The 26893-nt window shown below is 35.2% G+C and overlaps 1 protein-coding gene across 1 annotated transcript in view; it reads right to left on the bottom strand.

Moving 5' to 3' along the window:
- The window catches only part of EYS (eyes shut homolog), a 1513100-nt gene that overhangs the window by 1317691 nt on the left and 168516 nt on the right, over positions 1-26893 (bottom strand). Inside the window, exon 9 of the mRNA XM_072832461.1 lies at positions 25521-25777. Within this exon, the coding sequence (XP_072688562.1) occupies positions 25521-25777 (257 nt within the window). The remainder of the gene's footprint in view (positions 1-25520; positions 25778-26893) is intronic.

The following is a 26893-nucleotide window of genomic DNA, read 5'->3' as shown; positions in this document are numbered from 1 at the left end:
CCCCCGCCCTCCTCCCCTTCTACCACCCCTAGTTCGTTTCCCAGAGTTAGCAGTCTTTACGTTCTGTCTCCCTTTCTGATATTTCCCACACATTTCTTCTCCCTTCCCTTATTTTCCCTTTCACTATTATTTATATTCCCCAAATGAATGAGAACATATAATGTTTGTCCTTCTCCGACTGACTTACTTCACTCAGCATAATACCCTCCAGTTCCATCCACGTTGAAGCAAATGGTGGGTATTTGTCATTTCTAATAGCTGAGTAATATTCCATTGTATACATAAACCACATCTTCTTTATCCATTCATCTTTCGTTGGACACCGAGGCTCCTTCCACAGTTTGGCTATCGTGGCCATTGCTGCTAGAAACATCAGGGTGCAGGTGTCCCGGCATTTCATTGCATTTGTATCTTTGGGGTAAATCCCCAACAGTGCAATTGCTGGGTCGTAGGGCAGGTCTATTTTTAACTGTTTGAGGAACCTCCACACAGTTTTCCAGAGTGGCTGCACCAGTTCACATTCCCACCAACAGTGTAAGAGGGTTCCCTTTTCTCCGCATCCTCTCCAACATTTGTGGTTTCCTGCCTTGTTAATTTTCCCCATTCTCACTGGTGTGAGGTGGTATCTCATTGTAGTTTTGATTTGTATTTCCCTGATGGCAAGTGATGCAGAGCATTTTCTCATATGCATGTTGGCCATGTCTATGTCTTCCTCTGTGAGATTTCTGTTCATGTCTTTTGCCCATTTCATGATTGGATTGTTTGTTTCTTTGGTGTTGAGTTTAATAAGTTCTTTATAGATCTTGGAAACTAGCCCTTTATCTGATATGTCATTTGCAAATATCTTCTCCCATTCTGTAGGTTGTCTTTGAGTTTTGTTGACTGTATCCTTTGCTGTGCAAAAGCTTCTTATCTTGATGAAGTCCCAATAGTTCATTTTTGCTTTTGTTTCTTTTGCCTTTGTGGATGTATCTTGCAAGAAGTTACTATGGCCGAGTTCAAAAAGGGTGTTGCCTGTGTTCTTCTCTAGGATTTTGATGGAATCTTGTCTCACATTTAGATCTTTCATCCATTTTGAGTTTATCTTTGTGTATGGTGAAAGAGAGTGGTCTAGTTTCATTCTTCTGCATGTGGATGTCCAATTTTCCCAGCACCATTTATTGAAGAGACTGTCTTTCTTCCAATGGATAGTCTTTCCTCCTTTATCGAATATTAGTTGCCCATAAAGTTCAGGGTCCACTTCTGGATTCTCTATTCTGTTCCACTGATCTATGTGTCTGTTTTTGTGCCAGTACCACACTGTCTTGATGACCACAGCTTTGTAGTACAACCTGAAATCTGGCATTGTGATGCCCCCAGATATGGTTTTCTTTTTTAAAATTCCCCTGGCTATTCGGGGTCTTTTCTGATTCCACACAAATCTTAAAATAATTTGTTCTAACTCTCTGAAGAAAGTCCATGGTATTTTGATAGGGATTGCATTAAACGTGTATATTGCCCTGGGTAACATTGACATTTTCACAATATTAATTCTGCCAATCCATGAGCATGGAATATTTTTCCATCTCTTTGTGTCTTCCTCAATTTCTTTCAGAAGTGTTCTATAGTTTTGAGGGTATAGATCCTTTACATCTTTGGTGAGGTTTATTCCTAGGTATCTTATGCTTTTGGGTGCAATTGTAAATGGGATTGACTCCTTAATTTCTCTTTCTTCAGTCTCATTGTTAGTGTATAGAAATGCCACTGACTTCTGGGCATTGATTTTGTATCCTGCCACGCTACCGAATTGCTGTATGAGTTCTAGCAATCTTGGGGTGGAGACTTTTGGGTTTTCTATGTAGAGTATCATGTCATCGGCGAAGAGAGAGAGTTTGACTTCTTCTTTGCCAATTTGAATGCCTTTAATGTCTTTTTGTTGTCTGATTGCTGAGGCTAGGACTTCCAGTACTATGTTGAATAGCAGTGGTGAGAGTGGACATCCCTGTCTTGTTCCTGATCTTAGGGGAAAGGCTCCCAGTGCTTCCCCATTGAGAATGATATTTGCTGTGGGCTTTTCATAGATGGCTTTTAAGATGTCGAGGAATGTTCCCTCTATCCCTACACTCTGAAGAGTTTTAATCAGGAATGGATGCTGTATTTTGTCAAATGCTTTCTCTGCATCCAATGAGAGGATCATATGGTTCTTGGTTTTTCTCTTGCTGATATGATGAATCACATTGATTGTTTTACGGGTGTTGAACCAGCCTTGTGTCCCAGGGATAAATCCTACTTGGTCATGGTGAATAATTTTCCTAATGTACTGTTGGATCCTATTGGCCAGTATCTTGTTGAGAATTTTTGCATCCATGTTCATCAGGGATATTGGTCTGTAATTCTCCTTTTTGGCGGGGTCTTTGTCTGGCTTTGGAATTAAGGTGATGCTGGCTTCATAGAACGAATTTGAAAGTACTCCATCTCTTTCTATCTTTCCAAACAGCTTTAGGAGAATAGGTATGATTTCTTCTTTAAACGTTTGATAAAATTCTCCTGGGAAGCCATCTGGCCCTGGACTCTTGTGTCTTGGGAGGTTTTTGATGACTGCTTCAATTTCCTCCCTGGTTATTGGCCTGTTCAGGTTTTCTATTTCTTCCTGTTCCAGTTTTGGTAGTTTGTGGCTTTCCAGGAATGCGTCCATTTCTTCTAGATTGCCTAATTTATTGGCGTATAGCTGTTCATAATATGTTTTTAAAATCGTTTGTATTTCCTTGGTGTTGGTAGTGATCTCTCCTTTCTCATTCATGATTTTATTAATTTGAGTCTTCTCTCTCTTCTTTTTAATAAGGCTGGCTAATGGTTTATCTATCTTATTAATTCTTTCAAAGAACCAACTCCTGGTTCTGTTGATCTGTTCCACAGTTCTTCTGGTCTCGATTTCGTTGAGTTCTGCTCGAATCTTTATTAACTCCCTTCTTCTCTTGGGTGTAGGATCTATTTGCTGTTTTTTCTCTAGCTCCTTTATGTGTAAGGTTAGCTTTTGTATTTGAGTTCTTTCCAGTTTTTGAATGGATGCTTGTATTGCGATGTATTTCCCCCTTGGGACTGCTTTTGCTGCATCCCAAAGATTTTTAACGGTTGTATCTTCATTCTCATTAGTTTCCATGAATCTTTTCAATTCTTCCTTAATTTCCTGGTTGACCCTTTTATCTTTTAGCAGGATGGTCCTTAACCTCCATGTGTTTGAGGTCCTTCCAAACTTCTTGTTGTGATTTAGTTCTAATTTCAAGGCATTATGGTCCGAGAATATGCAGGGGACAATCCCAATCTTTTGGTATCGGTTCAGACCCGATTTGTGACCCAATATGTGGTCTATTCTGGAGAAAGTTCCATGTGCGCTTGAGAAGAATGTGTATTCAGTTTAGTTTGGATGTAAAGTTCTGTAGGTATCTGTGAAATCCATCTGGTCCAGTGTATCATTTAAAGCTCTCGTTTCTTTGGAGATGTTTTGCTTAGAAGACCTATCGAGTATAGAAAGAGCTAGATTGAAGTCACCAAGTATAAGTGTATTATTATCTAAGTATTTCTTCACGTTGGTTAATAATTGATTTATATATTTGGCAGCTCCCACATTCGGAGCATATATATTGAGGATTGTTAAGTCCTCTTGTTGAATAGATCCTTTAAGTATGATATAGTGTCCCTCTTCATCTCTCACTACAGTCTTTGGGGTAAATTTTAGTTTATCTGATATAAGGATGGCTACCCCTGCTTTCTTTTGAGGACCATTCGAATGGTAAATGGTTCTCCAACCTTTTATTTTCAGGCTGTAGGTGTCCTTCTGTCTAAAATGAGTCTCTTGTAGACAGCAAATAGATGGGTCCTGCTTTTTTATCCAGTCTGAAACCCTGCGCCTTTTGATGGGGTCATTAAGCCCGTTCACATTCAGAGTTACTATTGAGAGATATGAGTTTAGTGTCATCATGATATCTATTCAGTCTTTGTTTTTGTGGACTGTTCCACTGAACTTCTTCTTAAAGGGGAATTTTAAGAGGCCCCCTTAAAATTTCTTGCAGAGCTGGTTTGGAGGTCACATATTCTTTTAGTTGCTGCCTGTCTTGGAAGCTCTTTATCTCTCTTTCCATTTTGAATGAGAGCCTTGCTGGATAAAGTATTCTTGGTTGCATGTTCTTCTCATTTAGGACCCTGAATATATCCTGCCAGCCCTTTCTGGCCTGCCAGGTCTCTGTGGAGAGCTCTGCTGTTACCCTAATACTCCTCCCCATAAAAGTCAGGGATTTCTTGTCTCTTGCTGCTTTAAGGATCTTCTCCTTATCTTTGGAATTTGCAAGCTTCACAATTAAATGTCGAGGTGTTGAACGGTTTTTATTGATTTTAGGGTTTTTATTGATTTTAGAGATCCCCTCCGCGGGGATCTCTCTATTTCCTGGATCTGAATGCCTGTTTCCCTTCCCAGATTAGGAAAGTTTTCAGCTAGAATTTGTTCAAATACATATTCTGGCCCTCTGTCCCTTTCGGCGCCCTCGGGAACCCCAATTAAACGTAGGTTTTTCTTCCTCAGGCTGTCGTTTATTTCCCTTAATCTATCTTCATGGTCTTTTAATTGTTTGTCTCTTTTTTCCTCAGTTTCCCTCTTTGCTATCAACTTGTCTTCTAGGTCACTCACTCGTTCTTCCACCTCGTTAACCCTCGTCGTTAGGACTTCTAGTTTGGATTGCATCTCATTCAATTGATTTTTAATTTCTGCCTGATTAGCTCTAAATTCTGCAGTCATGAAGTCTCTTGAGTCCTTTATACTTTTTTCTAGAGCCACCAGTAGGTGTATAATAGTGCTTCTGAATTGGCTTTCTGACATTGAATTGTAATCCAGATTTTGTAACTCTGTGGGAGTGAGGACTGTTTCTGATTCTTTCTTTTGAGGTGAGGTTTTCCTTCTAGTCATTTTGCTCAGTGCAGAGTGGCCAAAAGCAAGTTGTATTGGGAAAAAGAGAAAAAGAGAGGAGAGAAAGAAGGAAAGAAAAGAGAAAGAGAAAAAAAAAGGGAAGAAAAAGAAAAAAAAAAAAAGGGAAGAAAAAGAGAAAAAGAAAGGAGAAAAAAAGGGGGTGGGGGAAGGATACAAATCAAAAAGCAAAATAAAACAAAAACAAAAACAAAAACAAAAACAAACAAACAAAAAAAGAACCACCGGGGAGTATCTTCTGATTCTGTGTACTTTAAGTCCCTTGGCTTCTCCTGGAAGTTGTCCGTCTAGCTGGTCTTCTGGGGGAGGGGCCTGTTGTGCTGATTTTCAGGTGTTAGCAGTTGGGGGAGCTGCTGTGCCCCTGCCTGGTGCAGGGCTCGGTGGGGGTTGTTTACCCCGTGAGGCCGCAGGAGGAACAGCCCCAGTGGCGGGGCAGCTCTGGAAACCTGGATTCAGCTCCGGCAGGAACTCCGTCTGCAGGGCCTGGAGGCTCCGGGGCGGGGCCGCTGATGTGCTCAGCTGGGGCAGGAGCGTCCTCGCTGTCCTGGGCCCTCCCGGCCTCTGCCTGTCCCGGGGGAGGCCGGATCCTGGGCTGTGTCCCGGCGCCCTGTGCTCCGGAGCCTGCGCTGGTGGATTCGCGCTCCCGGGCCGCGCAGCCCCCTCCGCGGAGCCGCCCCCGAGCCCCCCGAGCTGCTCCTGGAACCGCGCAGCCCCCTCCGCACGGAGCCTCTTCCTCTGCCCGAGCCCCTCCGAGCTGCTCCCGGGGCCGCGCAGCCCCCTCCGCGGAGCCGCCGCCCGACCCCCCCGAGCTGCTCCGGGTCCCGCCGGGTCCCGCCGTGCGCGCTGCAGCCCTTAGGGAGCTCGGCGCACTCTCCCGGGGCGCAGGTGTCTGTTACTGTCCCCGGGAACCCGAGGGCATCCCCGCCCTCCTGGGTCCTGCTCCACCTCCCCGCGAGCCCCTTTCCCCCGGGAAGGTCGGTGCAGCTCCTGCTCCTCCGGGACGGGGCTCTCCTGTCCTGGGGACACTCGCCCCGGCCTCAGCCCGGCTCCTCGCGGGGCCCTCCCCTTTGGAGGCCTTTGTTCCTTTACTTCTTTTTCCCCGTCTTCCTACCTTGATAGATGCGCGAACTCTTCTCACTGTAGCATTCCAGCTGGTCTCTCTTTAAATCTCAGGCCGAATTCATAGATTTTCAGGATAATTTGAAGGTTTTCTAGGTAGTTTGGTGGAGACAGGTGATTTGGAGACCCTGCTCTTCCGCCATCTTGCTCCTCTATCGAGATTTTCTTTAATCAAGGAAAAGTGAGGGGCAATGTTGTGCTCCATATCAGGATAGAAGCATTTAAGAGTCATTGCTTGACCCCTGCCCTCCTCTTCCTCACTGGTAGTTATAAATGGAGGTGCAATACATAGAAGCAGCTGGGAATACTGAACCATTAAGTAGGGGAAAGCTGCCTCAGAGCTTTGCAGTATATTTTCTGATGAGTGAGAACTAAACGTCTGTGGTGTTAATCTTTGGAGTCTTTGTGTAGCACAGCATAAAATATTCTATCCTGAGAGATAGATTCAATAAATTTTTAAAAAATGGTTGATGCGCTTTGTACTTGATTGTAAATTTAGATAGTAAAATGGCCACAAAGGAATTGAAATATCAAACAGTACTAAAAAATGAAATGATATTTTTTAATGTTTAGAAAGTGACACACAAAGCCAAAATGCTTGGTTTTCAAATATTCCATTGGCTCTATATGATTGATCAGTAAGAAAGATCGGTCTTTGCATGGAATTTAACATTCAACATAACTTCTATTTTTAACTACCATTAGTGAGAATTTTCTCCCACTAATCTTTCTGTGCTTTAAAATTTGATGAAAAGTGTAGGAAAATCAATGTTAGGTTAGAACTGAGATAACCAGGTGGCATTCTAGGTCTGTCTTGTGAAGAGACTGACCTTGGACAGCTCACAGGATCTCTGTTGCTCACGTATAAAGTTAAGTGAGGTGGGATAAGAGGATGTCTATTAGTTACTCAGTTCCAAAGATCTACCTGCAGATCCCCAAATATTTGCTCTACTTACCCACTACCACACAAGGGCTCTTGTGTCTGTTGTTTGATTTTCCTGATTTATTTTTTCCTTCCTATTTAATTGCTTCTGGGGCTTAACAATGTTTCAAATCCTCACCAAAATGGGGATTCCTCCATAATGCTTTCACTCCTTTATCATTAAAAATTGTCTCTGTTTGAACTCCATTAGCATAACATCACTGCTCCATGTGGTATTTATTATTTGTATTTGTGGATTAATTTTCATATTTTGCCTATTTAATATATCATAAATATTTCTAAAGTACACAATGCATGCTTAAGATTATTTGTATGCCACGTGATACTCACAGTAAGGGAGAAATCTTTTGTTATGCATTCTCTAAAAATACTTTTAATAACTATGGATAAACACACACACACACACACACACACACACACACACAAAAGGACCCAAGTACAAAAGTAAGGAAAGAAAAAGCTAAACTAGGGCTTCTATAGAATTATTTTCCTATGAAGACTTTTCAGAAAAGGGCCAGTACCTTTATTTTATCAAATCATATTATTTGTTCTTTTACCTATTAATCCATTTTCCCAAATATTACATTTCTATTTATTTTCTATTACCTGAAACCTGAAAGCTTTTACTGAATCTAGGTCTCAGAGTTACCAAGTACTATAATCACTCTTTGGAGTAAATTTACTTGAAGAACTTTGCACTTCACTGATCCTTAAAGAAGAGAGAACAACAACATTTCAAAATGCATTAGGATCATTTTAAGAGCAGAAAAGGTTATTTATATAATTCAGGTTCTGTTAACTTATACTACACATCACCTACTGCTATAGTGTAGAATGAAATAATTAAAATTTAGTTAATGGTTATTTTTTAAGTTTCTGCACTTTGAAACGATTATATATATATATATATATATATATATATATATATAGTGAGCACAAAATAACAAAACAGAGACCTTAGCTGCATGATGTCTCTGTGCTCACCATGCATCTGAAACTGAATGCTTAGGTAGCAAATATCCAGAGCATTCTAAAAGGACTTCCTTAAGTGTATAATAAAAGGCTGATATGTTACCTTTAAAGTAATCATAAACTCATTTATGGTTTGCATAGCGATTAACAAAATGTTTTTCACACAGACATACTATATTTAATACTCATATAATGAGAGATAAAATATTAATATATATCATCTGTCTATATAGAAATATGAAGAGGTCATTTTCTCAGTATAAAAGTGCTTTAAGTCCTTAAATTTCTGTACTTGTAAATAAAATCTTAAAATAAATAAATAAATAAATAAATAAATAAATAAATAAATAGGATGCCTGGGTGGCTCAGCAGTTGAGCTTCTTTCTGCCTTTGGCTCAGGGCATGATCCTGGAGTCCCAGGATGGAATTCCACATCGGGCTTCCTGCATGGAGCCTGCTTCTCCCTCTGCGTATGTCTCTGCCTTTCTCTCTCTATGTCTTTCATGAATGAATACATACAATCTTTAAAAAAATATTCTATACTTGATTTAGTTCTAAATAGTGCTCATGTATCTTTTCTAAGACTTTCTCTTAATTCTGAGAGCTTATTCTATCTGCCTGGCAATGTAACTGTACTTAAATTAGCCAAGAGAGATTTGGGTTACTTGCAACCACAGAATACTGATATTATTGGCTATCTTCAACTTATTCCTAATTATTTTCTCAATATATTACATGTCATATGGTGTCAAAAATGTATTTAATAATCAAATGGAATGATTAGAAAATGAATTAATCAACTGCTGAATGAATGTATTACTTAATATATTCTCTGCTGAAAAGATGAGTCCTATATAACATTCAGTGACCTATCTCAAACTAGAAACACACTAACTTACTCACTTAGAAAATGACATCTTATTACTTGTTACTTGAGAGCTAGAATACATAAGATGTAATTACCATTTGGAGAAGGCAAGAGCAGTTTTGAATTCTACACATAGTTCTGTACTTCATATAAATGTCTTCACATGTTACTTTTTCAGGGTCAGATGAAATGCCACAATCCACATCGATTTAAAGGTATATGTTGTGTTTGAGATGCAATATTTAGGTACATTTAAGACAAATGTAGCTGTTGTTAAATTTAAAGAATGCCTTTAAGATATATATTTTTTTTAAGATTTTATTTATTTATTCACAAGAGACACTGAGAAAGAGAGGCAGAGACATAGGCAGAGGGAGAAGTAGGCTTCCTTTGAGGAGCCTGAAAAGGTTATTTTGCAGAACTTGATCAGGATCACAGTCTGAGTCGAAGGAAGATGCTCAACCACTGAGCCATCCAGGCAACCTGCCTTTAAAAGATTTTAATGGGGCTTCCATTTTTAAAGATGATGAAGTAGTTGTACCTATTTGAAAAGCATCCTTTATGTCCATAACCATGTTGTTCTCACAAAGCCATCACATTAATTATTGATACTATATTATTCTAAATCCATTTTATATCTCTTGGGCCTGTACTCAAATGGAAAGAAATATTAAATAATCAAAGCAGATACAAAGGAGATAATTTGGTTTTGTAATGGGTGGGAACAAATTTTAAACAGTAAGAAATCAGAAATCAAATACTGTGTACTGATCATACAAATGAAAGTATGATTTCAGAAACAAGATTCAATGAGTTAATATGATAAAGCATAAGAACCGTTTACTTATAGAAAGAGCTCTTTCAATATTCCATAACAATAAACAGCCACAAAAAAGTCACTTAAAAATAGTCTTACAGATTTGTATTATAATTAGCATGTGAGAGATCAAAAGTTAATCCATTATTTTTATGAAGATTGGATAAATAAAAATGTGTTTTCTGTATAACAAAAGTAGCCAGTAGTGGATTTATAAACAGGAATATAACTTTAATCTAAAAATAGAATATGAAGCAATGAGCACTGTATGTATGTATGTGCATGTGTGTGTGTGAGAGAGATTTAAAATTAAATTAAGGAGAAGGAAATAGATATAAATAAAAAAGCACTGATCAACAGAAAAGAAGCCGTTCAGGATGGTTAATGGTAGAAGTACTGAGAAGAAAGTAGGAACATTAGGCAGATTACAGAATTGAAACTACATTTCCACAATGATTTAGAATGTTCTACTTAAAAGAAAAAGCAAATTTTAATCTGCATTCTTCTTCTATTCTTTGTCTCCAATGGATCATGCACACTCAAATCTCAAGATTAAAATAGAACTAGGTTTTCCCAGATTTTGATATATCTAGCATGAAATTTTTTGAACCTATTTACCAGAGCCTACTGAAGCTATTGACTATTATAATAGGCTATTATATTCAGGAATGATATCTTGCATATTCATAAATGGCAAGTATTATTTATTCTGCAGAAGTTCAACAATGGTTAATATATTACAATTTTTGAAATAAATACCTATGGAAGCACCTACTGGTGTTAGAAATAAGCATGAGAAAAAAATAAATAAGCATGAGAGAATCTTTGCAAATAAGTGTGTGAAATAGATTGGAAATAAGTAACAAAGGTTGATTCTGCCCATTTAATATATTTGAGTCCTACCAAATTATTAAAAAAGATAAATTTTACTAGATAAATCATGGTTTTGGGTGTAGATTGCATAATAAAAATGATGGATTATTTACAGATTTGGAAAAGACTGTGAATAAATATGTATTTAAATATTCTATTTAGGGTAGGAAAACATCTAACATTTATGCTATTTATGTATAATTTATATCCTCCAATTTCCTCTACTCTTCCAAAACTTGAGAAAGCTTACAATAAAAGAATAATAAAAAATAAGGCCACTGACAAAAGACAGGAGATATTCCCAAAGGCAATGCTCTGAACATAGGAAAGAGAATGGAAATGTTCATGAAAGTATACAAGCCCAAGTTAGGACAGTTATTGAGAATGGAAACAAACATCTAACATGTAACTTCCTGGAGACTAAGTGTGACTAGGAAGGATAAGGGGAATATGTATTCTCATTCTTTAGGAAGAGTCAGAACATTATTTATCTGAGTAGAGAAATTGGTGGAATTAAACTCAGAGTGAACTTTTTCTATAACATAGCATGTGGCATCTTCAATGTCAAGTTTTCAGAAGATATCAAAATCACTTTAAAAAATCCCTTTATATAATTTTATCTTATATTTATAATAGTTTATTAATGGTCAGCTTAATTACAAAAATATCAAAAAACGAAATCAGCTCAATAAACTGTATCATCGTTCTGGCTTCAGGATTTATAATCAGTCACTTAATGATTTATATTACTAATATTTTAAAAACTAAAAAAATATGAAGGCAGATGTCATCTCCAATTAAATCCCCTTAGTCATTATTCAGCCTTTCATCACCCTGTTCATTCCATCCTGACTCCATAAGCATTGTGGGCCAGTATTAGCTCTAAAACACAGCAACCAGATCCTACTCAATAATTCAGAATAGTCTCTAGTCAATCTTTGTCCTTCATGTCTTTGAACATACTCCCTACATTTTATAATCACCCACGTTATACGTCCTGCTTCCCAAAGTAGAGCTTAAGAACAAACAAAAATACATGTTTAGAGTGCCCTGTAGTTGGATATATGCAAATGACTCCAGTTCTATCAATTAGATGTCTAAGTGAGCAACACTTAATTCTGATAGGATTCAGAAGTGAGCAACTAGAGGAGGCATCTGTACATAAGGAAGACACAATGTTCATACAAGCATCAGGCAGCCAGGCAGATATGTTTGTTTCTATAATTTTCAACAAACACTGACAGAACGGGTAGCATCCAATCTTGAGTTTTACAGGATTGATCTCTTGTTTGTTTCTGTTTATTTTTTTCAGGCTGTGTTTTTGAGTTTCTCCAGCTCCTATGGTGTGGTGGGACATGATTCTTGTCTGTAGAGCTATAGACTGACTTCTAGCCCTCATGAGACTATGTGCTATATCTAATATTGTTTAATAAAATCTTTCCCTACTTAAATCTTACAGAGTAGATTCTCCTTTCCTATATCTAAGCTTCAAGTTGGATATATGGTCCTAGCAGATTACAATAAAACCATTACCAGCCCTGATAGGATGCTGTGCTAAAATTACTCCCCTCCACACACTTTATGTACATATGCTTATGGTAGGTTATATAAACCCAATCTAATGTAATGCATATGTTGGAATTTTTTTAAAAGATTTTTATTTATTCGAGAGAGAGAGAAGGAGAAAGAGGCAGAGACACAGGCAGAAAGAGAAGCAGGCTCCATGCAGGGAGCCAGATGTGAGACTGGATCCCAGGTCTCCAGGATCACGCCCTGGGCTTAGGTGGCACTAAACCGCTGAGCCACCCGGGCTGCCCAATATGTTGGAATTTTAGATAGCTCATGTGAATGTGTTACATCTGTCCATAAAAAGAGTTTTTCTTACACAGCCATAACTTTCCATGTCAAGACATTTTGGATTCTGACTCTACTTTTTTTTTTTTTTTTAATCTCTGAGGTCAATTTTAGATTTATTCATTATGAAGTCAAGATGTTTAGTACATTAATGTATAATATATTAATGCATTATCTGAACAAATTCTTACTGCAGGTTGTGGGAACAGTCAGCCACCATAATCATGTGAGCCAATTCCTTATAATCGATCAACAAATACAAACATATATAGAGATATGGATAGATATACATGCATATATATGGATATGAAGATATATACAGATACAGATAGATAGATAGACAGACAGATTCAGATTGTTTCTCTAGAGGATTTTGACCAATACAGATATTTGGTATTGGAAGTGATTCTAGCAAAACAGAATGTAAGGATGAGTTTTCTTAATTTGTACTGGGATATCTGAAATTGGCTTTCTAATCTGATTAGTTTTAAAGATACCAATGACTTTATTTCCAGTAATAAAGAGAGTAAAGATAGTCTATGATGTGATCTGGCAATAGACATACACAATTTTACTGCTGGATCCTTCTCATCAAGCACTTGTAAGAAGTAAGGATCTGGGTGAAAATGTATATAGTACTTTCAAATATTTTGCTTAAACTAATGAATATAATGACACTGACTGCCTGTTCTTAACATCACAGGACAAAGTAAAGAAGATGATGAGTTCTAGGATTTGAATTCCCAAACGAGGGATGCCTGGGTGGCTCAGCGGTTGAGTGTTTGCCTTTGGCTCAGGGCGTGATCCCAGTACAGGGATTGAGTCCCAGTCCAGGCTCCCTCTGCCTGGAGTAACCTTACTTTTTCCCCCTGTTTAAAGGTCTCACTAATATTAACGTACTGCTCCCTTGAAAGAAAATGTTTTAAAAACAAATTTTGAGGGACATCTGGGTGGCTCAGTGGTTGAGCTTCTGCTTTGGGCATGATTCTGGCATCATGGGATCAGGTCCCATGTCAGGCTCCCAAAAGGGAGCCTGCTTCTCCTTTTGCCTATGTCTCTGCCTCTTTCTAATGAAAAAATAAATAAAATCTTTAAAAAAAAACCAACAAATTTTGAAACTCAACATTTCTATATAACCACTAAATATAATGGTAGTTTGAAAGGTATTGTAGATCCTTAGATATCTTTTCTAAAAATAGCAATCTGTATATTAAATTTTAAAATAAGAAATGGATAATTGGAAAACTGATTTAATGTCTGTGCCATTTTCCTATACATTTTATGGCTTAAGTCTCTGAAATATAACTTTGCAATCATTTTATTGCTATTTGTACTGTGACTAGTTTGTCCACTTTTATTTCTCACAGAAATTAAATTTAAAAACATCATTTTCATATTTGTGAGGCCAGTCCAGGATTATCTTTAAGTTATAACCAAAATAACAGAAGATAGAGAAGTCCCATCAATTTTTGAGGAACACAAAAAAAAAAAAACAAAAAACAAAACAAAAAACATTTTTTCCTCTGTTACATTTTTGGCTGCTATTTTATAATACTTTTTAGATTTACTCAGCATTTTTGAAGCCTGTGCAGATTAGAAATCTCTTAAGAAATGCTCTGACAGCAAGAAAATCCATGTTATCTTCTATTCATAAAAATGATCATTCTGGAGAGGTACTTTCCTTTAGTAGCACTTGGAAGCTTGTTTATATAAAGTAGCAGCAGAATGAAATTTTCAAAGAAATTAGAAAAGTACAAAAGTATTAAAAATTATATAATGCCTATGGACAGAAAAATTATTAGATAATAGGAAATTCCATAAACATACAAATATTACTGGCATATCAAATTGAATTGTGAGTGCATAAGTAATTCAATTCCTAATAGAAAGAGAATGGAATTTGAGAACTACATAATTTTACCTATAACAGTATGCAGAAAAGTCAGGAAGAAAAATTCCCTAGCTTTGTTGGAACTTAACACATCCATATCAATATTCTGGATGATGATGTCATGGACTATTTTGGTCTCTACCCATCATGAGGTTTTAATCATGCCTTGGCTAGCAAAGAATATTTCCTAGGATAGTCAAACAACAAGGGAATGAAAAGGAAATTCTGATCTAATTACCCAAATATTCTCCCCAACTATTTCTTCATTATGCCTGTTGGATATTATAAACACAGAAATATCAAGTTAGATTTTACAGCCAGTAAATTAATTCTACTTGGAACAATGTTATTTCCATACCTATACCTTTATATAATAAAATGTGTTTATTTCTATCTCTGTTTTTATTTCCTCTCATTCCATTATTGCTCAATTGCTTAACAATTAAGATTATTATACAGTATACATGTCTCATACTTTCAAATTAACAATCTAGCCTTTATACATTATCTCAATCTCTGCCAAATATAGACATATCCTGCTGTCATTTGCCATTTCTTGTTTCGGGTGCCTTGAATTTCATGAGGCTTTTAAAAAACTCCGTTTCATTCCATTAGTCCTTCAAAGATTATATTCTGTAATCCCACAGGCAAAATTGTTGACTAATTATTGACACCAAGTCAGAATTTCCACATCTTTCGAATTAAAAATTAGGACCTAGAAACCCACGGAAATATACATATATCTTCAAAACTTAACTATGATGTCTTCAATACTGATAAAATTTTATATCCATGAGCTTAAGATTCACTAAGTTAAAAAAATTTTATCTAGTGAGTGGTAGTAATTCTTTCTTTGAAAGAACTAAAAATGCTTTGAATGAAAAGAAAATATCAAAGTAAGTTATTACTAACATGCTGATATTTATATATAGTAGGTAGCATTGCGATTTAAATTATTTGTGGCCCTGGGCTTTTTGATATTTGATGCGATTAAAAGCAGCTAATGGGATTTTGTCATTTTTGTTTTTGTTTTTGTTGTTTGTATGACTGCCGGTTTGTTAGCTTGTTTATTGATGGTTGTTTAACATCAATAGGAAAATGAAAAAAAAGTTAAGTAAAGTCTGGAACAGCTAAAGGACCCTTATACTCTAGTAATATTACTACGTTCTATTAATATACTGAATTTCTCTCAGGAAACTCAAGATCCATTCAATATTTCTCATACCACGTGGGGCAAGCAGGCAAGGAAAGATAGAATGTCAACCTATTTAACAGGAAGACTAAAAGAGAAGTAAAGTGTTTTACAGAGATTATTGCCTATAGTTGAAACAGGACCAAAAAATCATTTCTCATTTAGCTACTTTGGCCCAGAGTGGGTGATATCCATGCTTGCATTTTTACTGCCATTTGCTTTGGAATACTCCACTGGATAAAAATGAGCTCAGCATAAATGATAAATATATCAATACAAATATCTCATGTGTAAGATGAATATATTGGGTCATTTTGCTTGGGAAGTTAATTTGTACTATCTGATGAAAAGCTGCTCATCTTCCTTATTACAAGATGGTTATTTTATAAGACTTTAATATAAATGCTTGACCTTTAGAAATCTAGTTCTTTTGGAGAAAATCCCAGATGCACTTACAGTTAGAACCAATGTCGAATATTTTGTGTTGCCAGACCACTAATTAAATTCCTGCACATAACCTTTTTCTTCCTGAAATGCAACATTTAGTAAATTATTTTATAATTATGCAAACATTGTTTTACACAGCGTTTGCATTTTAATAAGTTTAGGGGAAACCACAATTTAGAATGAAAGCGGAATCTGAAAGCAAAGGTATTATACTAAAGCTAAAAAGCTCCCATCTAATCCTAATGACAGACACTACTTTCTGTGAGGCTGCAATTCGTTTGCCATTTTAAAAGTTCTGTATATTATCTGTTTTTTTCTCTATTTTTGAAGAAGTTTAAATATAACTCCAAAAGAACAGAATAAGAATCTTCCAGATTAAAGAATAACCATCCTCTTTCCCACAGCCTTTTCTTTAATATTCTCTCTAAAATATGTGTCTATGGATCCTGTCTTCTATTTGGTTGGATGAGCCTTCAGTAAGCTCAAAACCTAAGGATCAATGTAAACATAAATATAATACCCATCATAATTCCCTTGGTTTCAGCAGTATTTCAAGTGGACAAGATAGGAATAGAGCAGTATATTATTAACAAGACTAAATGTATATTAATTGTTTAATTAAAGGAGATTTCTGTGACAGAATAATTACCGTAAGATATTTAAATGTCTTAATTTGTTAAATATTTTTATCTCACACCCATTTTCTGTTCTTTAGAATATAATCAGTATGTACCTCGAACTTGCTTATGAGAATGTTATAAGTAAAGACCTGGCTCAAGTTGTGGCATGATTCATGTGAAACATTTGGTATCTTAGCTGCCTGAGCCTTTGCTAAATTTTCAGTGCCATGATGTGCATTATAAAATAAAATATAAGAACAGATAAAGAGGAGTAAAAGATCTAAGACAAGCAATATCACATGACAGACATATAAATGACAGATAAATACATACATACACATATATGTATATGCATGGGTGTGTATGTATATATATACAATCACTAAAGACTTATGCATTTTTTAAAGACTTACATATTTAAATATATCACTGCCAAGACATTAATTGGTAGTCACAGTTCATTCATTCATTTAACTCATTTACTGATCTTAGTATAAGAGATCTTTTAAGTATAAGTGTGAAAGGAAATTACATTCAGATAAACAGAAAATGGAGAATTCATCACAGCAGAAATGCTTGAAAGCCTATGCTAACTGGTGATTATCATACACATGATAAGAGAAAGCCATTGGAAGCCTGGAGACATAGGAAGGAGATAATAACAACAAAAGAGCAAAATGCAGGTAAATCTAAATATATACTGTCTATATAAATGATAATAATGTCTTGTGCAGTTTTAAGTATATGCAAAACAACATATTCAAAAATATGCATGTATTTGGACGGTTAAATGTGGTAAAAGTGTGTAAAGCCTACACATTTTCTGGAATGTGGTACAAGTACTAAATTACATTAAAATATGCTAAACTAATTAAAATATTGTAATCTGTAGGGTGAGCATCTAAGAATAGTAAAAGTATATGTAAACATCAACTTAGTAGGGGAATAAATGGAATAAGAAAATACTTCATCCATACAAAACAATACAGAAGGGAGAAAAAAATGTAACAGAACAAATGAAACAAATGTAAAACAAATATTGTAGAGATATATTTAAACCCAAGTACAAAATAATTATATATAAATATAAATTATATATAAGTGGACTAAAATCTCTAAATAAAATATAAAGACAAAGGTAATATCAAACAGTGTCCTTGAAATATGTTTTAAATAGGAAAATAGGTTTATTTTATGAAAGTATGAATTATAAACTGAAGTTCTGGGAACACTTCATATAGGTTTAACATAACATAGTTTGAGATATATAACATAGCTCAAATTAAAAAGTCAAATTTTAGGGGATCCCTGGGTGGCTCAGTGGTTTAGCCTTTGGCCCAGTGTGATCCTGGAGTCCCGGGATCCGGTCCCACATCAGGCTCTCTGCATGGAGCCTGCTTCTCCTTCTGCTTGTATCTGCCTCTCTCTCTCTCTCTCTCTCTCGCGCGCGCGCTCTCTGTCTCTCATGAATAAATAAATAACATTTAAAAAAAAGGCAAATTTTAGAACTACTTGGAAATTACTAAAGAAACAATTGATGCAAGGGCCTCTAACTTATTTATACTGCATGTATACATATGTATACACATTTATATATGTGTATGTATATGTTCATATCTGTGAAAACATATAGGGAAGTGAATCCAACATTTTGGATTCACATCAAAACCATGTGGGAGTCTGCTGTACAGATTGCTGAAACATATTTGTTCTTCAACACTACCTTCAAATATTCAAATATGTTACACTTGAGGTAGTACCTAAAAATCTTTTTTCTGAAAAAATCTCGAAATTATTTTCCCAATCTTATATGTAAACCATAGGAAAAAAAATTAAATAATTAAACACATATTGTTATTTCTAATATCCAACTACTATTCTAAAAGAATTATTATATGTTAAGCCAGTATGAACCCAACATTAATTACTTTTGCTCTCAATGCACACACTAACAAATTACAATAAATTATAACAAATTATAAAATCCCTGAGAGTAGAGATTTTTCTCAGCAACTTTCCCTTGATTCTCCCAGTAGCCACTAATAATCCTCTACAATTAGGAAACATAAAAAAAATTTTCATTTTTCTATGATTTTTAAAATAAAAAGCAAAAATATACCAAAAAGCAGTTATTGATGACCCTATTTTGTTTTAATGATGCAGTAACACTGGAAATTAATAACTAAAGAATACATAAAATTGCCAACTAACTTAGAAATCTTATCTTCAAATGCCATATTGATTCATAAAGCTGGAAATCAAGCCTGAAATAAGTCTACTTAGAAAGCAGTGAAAATTAAAAAAAAAAAGACAAAAACCCATATATCAAATTTCTAAAATACAGATAAAATAATAGCCAGAATAAAATCTGTAGCTCAAAAGTTCATCATTAAATACAAAATAAGTTAAAGTTTAACAAAGAAACAAAAATTAAAGAATAGAGAGAGCGAGACCTTGTGATGTTTCCTAAAGCTAAAGAAAGGAATTCCATTGTTAAATGTATAAAATACTAAATATAAATCTGAAAACTTGAGAATTATAATAAGTTCCTTGAAAATAACAATTTATTAAACTCTGGCTAATCAGAAAACTCAGACAACACATCTATATATTTTAAAAATCGGAAAAAATTTGAGAAATTAACATTGTCAGATAAAATTATTAGAATATGACAATTGAAATTTGAAACCATTAATATTACTAATTAAATCAACTCGTATAAATTAGTAAATTGACTCAATAAAACCCTGGAAACTGATGGAAATTGATAAGAACTAATCTTCCTAAGAGTACTATTTATCTTGTTAACTATTAAAAAATTCTAAGGGATTTTTGCATGCTTTCAAATCATTTTATTTTAAGTATTTCAGGGTAAAAAGGAATGTTTTTCTTGTCTTTGTAAAAAATAAGCATAAAAGTGTAAGACTGAAAACAAACCTTCTAAAAACAAAAGACCAATTTGTGAGTGCATGTATATATTCAAAAGTATTTAAAAATTATAAAAGTAAATGTTACTCTACTAAATGGCTATTATGCAAAGTTATTACTTCAGCTCCTATGCTTAAGATATTTAAATTAGAAATAGAAAGATTCCACCTTCTTTATTATCTATTTAATATCATGCCAACACCATGTAGAATGGTAACATAATCTAAAGTCCCATGAAATTCAGGAACAAGAAAATGATGTCCACTATAACCATTAGTATTGTACTTAATCTCAAAAATGTGATAAAATAGTATTAATATTATCATAAGACCAAATAAGGAAATTAAAAAAAGAGAGAAAAACTACTCTTATTTTCAGATAATACAATTCTCTCTAGAAATAAGTGAAACTGCCTTTAAATTATAAAGAATTGCGAGAACTAAATAAGAGACTTTCAATTAGATAAAAAGGATACATCAGTCTTACATAATACCCTCAACCTCTGAAACTAATAATACATTATTTTAGCTAATTGAGCTTAAAATAAAAAAGAAAGAACGAACCTATAAAATTATTCCAAATGAAAGAATTTCACATTGTACACACTCAACCCTACTTATTTCTCCAGGAAGTAAAAATCAAAATGGGATACAATTTTACATATCACATTGGGAAAAAAAAATAAAATTTAATACTTAGTGTTGTGAATGTGTAAGAAGAAAGTACATTCATTTACACACTGCTGGTGAATATGGATGGAGAACTCTGTTGTACAAAACAACAAAAACAAAAACAATCAAATAAAAAATCCATATATATTTCCTTGGATCTAGCAATTCTATTTCAGGTTTGGTGCATTCATTTAAGCAAATACTCTGAAGCTCTTTAAAGTGAGAACATATATCTATCTTGCTGATACAGTGATATTCATAATTTATATGTAAGTAAAAGAATTTATAATTCAAATATATATACACATGAAATCCAATTTTAATTTTCTATAATAGAGGTTGTTTTTTCCCATGACATAAGTAGGGAGTTGACAAAGACAAAAAGAAAAAGCATTTCTGAAGCTCACCTCTGGGAATTTAGGGATGATTGTTCTATGTTGCAGAATGGCCCATATGTCTGTACTAGAGACAAATCACATCCCTGGTGATATGTCTTTTGGGTTTACTAAAAGAATTATGTTATGTTGCTGGAGAAACCAGGCCCATTTCTGTGAGAAGCCAAATTCACAATATACTGAAGCTGTGAGACCCTGTCCCTCCCTTGATTATAGATCTGTCCTGGCTAAAGATCTAACATGGTTTAAAAAATAATCCAATATGGTTGAATATGATGCTGAGTTTGACATGATCCTATAATATGTCTCAAAAGCTCTGGGCATACACAAAAGGTGATGGAGCTTTTATGAAGAGAGGATGTGTATGCAGCTCCAATGAAAGCCTGAACATGCTGGCTTAGAGGATATACATGAAAAAAGGAATAGTGAATTTAAGACACAACCTCAGTGACTAAATTCAAACAAACATGAAACATCTCTTTGGAGAAGGACTTATACTGTCACAGTGAAATTTAGAGAAAATCATGAATATAAGCACCAGGCTTATATAATAGCTCCTAATTCTTCCTCTCAGTTATATATTAAATAAGAAAATATATATGAAATAAAAATCGACTACATAATATATAAAATTGAGGTTGATATTTGTGTGCTTTGAAATGATCACAATACAAAATGAAATACTCTGTAAATTTATTTTCTGTAAGAATATTTGTGATGTCATAACAGAATTGATGATTATGAAGGCCAAATTAATTCAGCCTCTATTCAAAGTAGAGAGACAAAGTAGAGAGACAAGGGCGGAAGTACGTTTTGGTAAATCCAGCCAATGGTGTCAGTTTTTAACACACAGTGTAAAATAGTTCAGTTCTTGAGTGGATGGGATAGTCTAAGCGATCACTCAAGTAAATGTGTGATAGACACCAAACACCAGGGACTTAGCTTTCCTGACTATAGAAGTAGGAGTGTGCCCAGAGTGTTTCTCTTTGTATAATATCTTTTATTTCTGTCCTTTAGGGACTTTTAGAATGCTTTCGGAGGAGAGAGAGAGAGAGAGAATGCTTTGAGGAGAATCAAAATAAAATATGCATGACTCGATTAGGGAAAATGGATTCATAAAATTCTTTGACTTTCTTCTGTCAGTTCCAGGTTTATCAGAAAAACAATTAGGAATGAAGTAGGCTTTCCATGGACCTCAATGTGCTCTGTCAAAAAGAACAGACTCACAGAAGTACTAAGGTATGCATATACTCATACTACCTCAAACTGGGCCTGCCATCTGAGAAATAAGCTAGTATATTAAGACATTGACAGTCAGGCATCAATAATTGAGAGTATATAAAGGAACCCGGGTTCCAGCTGAAGCACAAATTTGGTTGAAACACACTCTTGAATTTCTACAGGAATAGGAATTAACAGAAGTAAAGGAGGTGTGTAAAAAATGCACGGGATTTGAAAATGTTTCTATTGCCAAGGTAACTAAGACTTTAAAAAGAAAAGAACATTGTCATCTGGGAGGGTAGAGAACCACAGAGCCGTGGAAGTCAAATTTGCAGTATATAAGACTATAGTAGAGAAGGAGTTTGCTTTTAAGATAAGGGCCCTTACTATGTAAATCAGTTGAAAAGAAGGCAGGCTATCAAGGAGGCTTAGCTCAGGGCCATTTTAAACATGGAAAAGCTAGGCCTAATTGTATAGGACAACTTGGATCCTCCTCCTAAACAAAGAGCTACCTAGACTCTCCCTGTTACCAAGACAACTATAAGAGGCAGAAAAGAAGAATTTGGTTACTTAAGTCAAAAGCAGGAGACACCCAAAATATTTGAAATAAAGACAAAGATAATTCCATATAAGAATTTATCATATTAGCTTAGAGATCTTATTTTGACTATAAAACATTTTAGACGGGATCCCTGGGTGGCTCAGCAGTTTGGCACCTGCCTTCGGCCCAGGGCACAATCCTGGAGACCCGGGATCGAATCCCATGTCAGGCTCCTGGTGCATGGAGCCTGCTTCTCCCTCTGCCTATGTCTCTGCCTCTCTCTCTCTCTCTCTCTGTGTGACTATCATAAATAAATAAAAATTAAAAAAAAAAAAACATTTTAGAAACCAGCAAAGTCGAAAGTCTCAAACTGACAAGGAAAAAAATTAAAAAAATAAATTATGATTCTATCAATAAAATATCATAGGTACAAATAACAAGAGAATTGCAAAAAGGCTGTTGCCTTAAAAATCCACTGGAATTACTCCCAGATTTTATTTTTTTTAAAGATTGTATTCATTTATTTTATTTTTTTTAAAGATTGTATTCATTTATTTTATTTTTTTTAAAGATTGTATTCATTTATTTGAGAGAGCAGGAGCAGAGGGGGAGGGAGAAGCAGACTCCTCACTGAGCAGGGAGCCCTGATAAACATGGGGCTCCAGGCTCCATCTCAGGACTCCAGGATCATGACCTGAACTGAAGGTGGCCACTCAACTGACTGAGCCACCCAGGTGCCCCCACTCCCAGATTTTCCCAGTTCTGGAGAACTTCAGATAATAGCACTGGAATTAAATTTAAACCATTTAAGATCTATGCAAGTATATGGCCTTATCATATGATGGTATCTATCACCTTACTCCAGGAGTTAGTGGTCACTAAGAGATTAGACTAGATGGGTTCCTCATGCTGTGCCAAATGACCGTCCACACTGGAAGTTGAATTTTACATTTTCAACTTTACATTTTCATATCCATACACACCTTCCTCATGAATAATGAGTTAGAAGAGTGGTTAAATGTGGTTCATGATGAGCAGCATCAGCATCACCCAGATCTACTGAGCCCTAGAATTCCTGAATGAGAAACACCTGAGGTAGGGCTGACACTCTTGAGCTTTAACAAGATCTCCAGGTGATTCTCATGACCATTAAAATTGTGATCTCCTGGGATAAATATACAGGGATAACATTTAACCTAGAAGTTTGCATATAAGGCTAAAATTTCCACAAAAGATGATAGGATTAAAAAAAGAAGTAATTACACTTTATATAGATGGTATGGTAACACCTTTTTGATGTTATAGGAAACACACGAGTTCATAGATGGAGGTGATAAAACTAGGTTAAGGGGAAAAGAGAAGTAGAAACCAGATGCAAAGGGAAAAGATAAATAAAAAATAAAGGGAAAAGAAATTAGGTAGAAGAAGAGACACTGGATAGAAGAAAAATCCAGATGAAGGGAGAGAGAACTGATGACATAGGCAGAGACCAGACAGAGGAAAGAGTGGAGAAGAAAAGGAGCATTGATTTTAAATTGCTCCCAAAATATTTTTGCTTTCAGTGGGATTATTTCTGCACCCTTCAGAAAATTTAGACTGATGAGTTTCTTCACATTTCACTGCATGAAGAACTTAAAACTAGACTGATTATTTAGATATGAGGAAACCCACAGAGTTCTTTACAATTCTGTAGAAAGAGACCTCATAGAAGATATAGGCCTTCCTAATAAATCCTTTGTAAATCATAAATTGGGTTTAATTTTTTACTCCCAGCTGAAAAGTGAGTCATATCAATTTTCTACTATATATCAATGGTAAGTACTACACCACGTGGTTGAACTATCTAGTGTATGTATGATATTTAATGGTCATATAATTTATAGCCAGTATACAATCTTGATATATAAAATGATAGTGTGCTGATTATGTGTGCACATATACATATGTACATACAAACACAGATATCAGAGGACATTTTCTCTTAGTCATGGTTTTAGGAAGACTTAAATTCCATTCTTTATTCCATTTTATGTACAGTTCATGGTTAATATTATATTTTCACTGAATTTTGGAGGATATCCTACATTTACAAAACAGGTGTCTATATGTACTTTTTTCCCTTAGGCAGATACTTATGTTTCAATAATACTAGTACATTTTATGCTATTTTATTTTTACTAAGAACATTTTTGCAATGTGAAGTAATGGGACAAACTTTTTAGCAAGCTTACCAGAATTCACACAAATATTCTTTTCATTTAAAAAATAATCTGAAAGAAAAAAAAAAATAAATAAAAAAATAATCTGAATGGCCATTCATTTATTCCAGTAATACTGCCCCTCTATTCTTGGACCTTATTGTTTTAAATTGCCTCCAAAACCTTCAAGATATTACTTTAAATATCAAATAGGTAAAGATAATTTTCATTTTAAGATGGAAATCCAAATAACATTTAGAGTTGGGTCTGCTTAATTAAAGGGTATATCAGATTGCATAGAACTTTTTTTTCATCATTTTACTTAAAGTTTGTGTAATTTAAAAGTGACAGTATTATTTTCTTCTGTGTGGCCTCCATACTGCTTTCTATAAAGCAATTAAGGAAGTTTTGAAATTATTGTTAACAATCATTTTAATGTAAGACCAAGCATAAAATCTCAAGTAACATAAATTTGAATGTTTAATTTTTGATATTCTTATATCAAAAGATGACTTATTACTACATAGCCACTGTGAATATCATCTTCTATGACTTTACAGAGGATATAGTATGTTTGTGGTTTTATGGAGTTTTTTTAATCTTACTAATGGAGCATTAAACTGACCTGGAAAATACTGAAATTAAGTTTTATTTTTAATCTAAGCACTCAGTGTGCTTGGCAGCCAAGAAAGAGGTTGAAGGGCAATACTGACGCTGTTTAGGCAAAATTATTGGGAGGTTAAGGTTGCCTGTTTTTCTCCTCAGACCTTTGACATATATATGGTGCTCTCTATGGTTCAGCCTGGCCTTTTTAGCCTCATTTGCATGAGCCAAAGCTGTGTAGTCAGCAATGTAACTGCCCAAAGAAACAATCCTATTAGTCTTAGTGAAGATATTTTTACTTTGTTAAATGAAAAAGCAGGCTACAATACCCAATCATTAGATACATTTGAGATATATTAAATAAATGTATTAACATTTTCCACTAGGGAATGTGATTTCTCAGAAATACTTGCCTGTAAATCCTGGGAGACATTTGCAGAAGAAATAGCCACTTAAATATATACTGGTTGCTTCATTTTTGCAGGGCACAGATTTACAATCTTCAGTTTCTATTTCACAGATGTTTCTTTCATATATTTGCAGACAGCTACAGTTGCAGTTGTGCAAATGGACAAAGCAGAGGCCATACACTGATGTATTCTGGTTTTCTAAGCAATCCTCAACACTGAGCATATAGAACCGATCCATGTAAACAAAAGAAATGCTGCATCTACAACATGCAATACCCCCCCCCAAAAAAAAGTCCAATTAGTCATATCATTTAAAGATTTATCACATATTTACTTAAATACACAGGGTAGCAGTACAATAAATATGGTTGTGGGGCTCACTTTTGAAATTGTTCTTATAGAAAATGTTCATATTTGACAAAACTTAATTTTTGTTCATTGTGAAGAACGAGTGAAAAGAACTTTGGCAGAAGACAGGCGTAGACTCAAACACAGGTCCTGCCACTTAATTGCTACATAACCTAGGACAGTGGCATTAACTCTCCTGAGGCTAAATAACAAGGTTAGTGTTCCTGTGTTTGTCAGGATTTTTGTGAAAATTTGCAGTGTGAGTGCCTGACAATTAGCTTTTTCGATTGCAATATTAGTGCCCGACCTAAACTTTTGCTTGTCAAGGCATTCATTTCAAAGATATTTACCTTGAATATACACGCTGTCAGCTATACAACTAGATAAAGGGCCAGGCCGATCCACCTGAAGTTCCCCTTTTCTGGAAAACCCTGGTTGATCTAGATAAGATCTAGATAGATCTTTTGTGTAACCCTGCTTTTCCCTTCCTGCTCTTTAATTTCCAATGGCTGGGGTGTTTTATATTCACCAGCATAGAAAGAAACCCCAGGTACCTCCAAGTCAATAAAACCACAACTCTAAGTCCTCTCTCTCTTTACCTGAGATGCAACCTCTTTGTGTGGCTTCCCCTGTGCCTGCCAGAACCTGTGGTTACAAAGAAAAAGCTTGTTTTTTCAAAGCTCCCTGATGATTCATGCCAAGGTGCATCTTACAATCATAATGAAAACCACAGGGGACAGTCCTGCAACAACACCACCTTGGGGAAATGCCTGTGAGGGCTCCGCAGAAGCCTGAACAGGCAAGTGAGTGCTCCAGGCTTTCCCAGCTTGTAGGTGAGTGTCCCAGCCTCGCTATCGATAGGCTGAGGTGCTCACAAGTTTGAAGTATTTAAACTCATGCCAAAGAAAAATGGATTTTTAATTAATAATAGTTTCTATTGATAGTATTCATTCATTCATTTCTATATTCATTCCATAAATATATATTTGCATTTTCTATATGACTGGCATTGACCTAAAAATATTGAA

The sequence above is a fragment of the Canis lupus genome, chromosome 7, assembly GCF_048164855.1.
Source record: "Canis lupus baileyi chromosome 7, mCanLup2.hap1, whole genome shotgun sequence".
Taxonomy (NCBI): Eukaryota; Metazoa; Chordata; class Mammalia; order Carnivora; family Canidae; genus Canis; species Canis lupus.
This window is presented reverse-complemented; position numbering and strand designations above follow the sequence as displayed.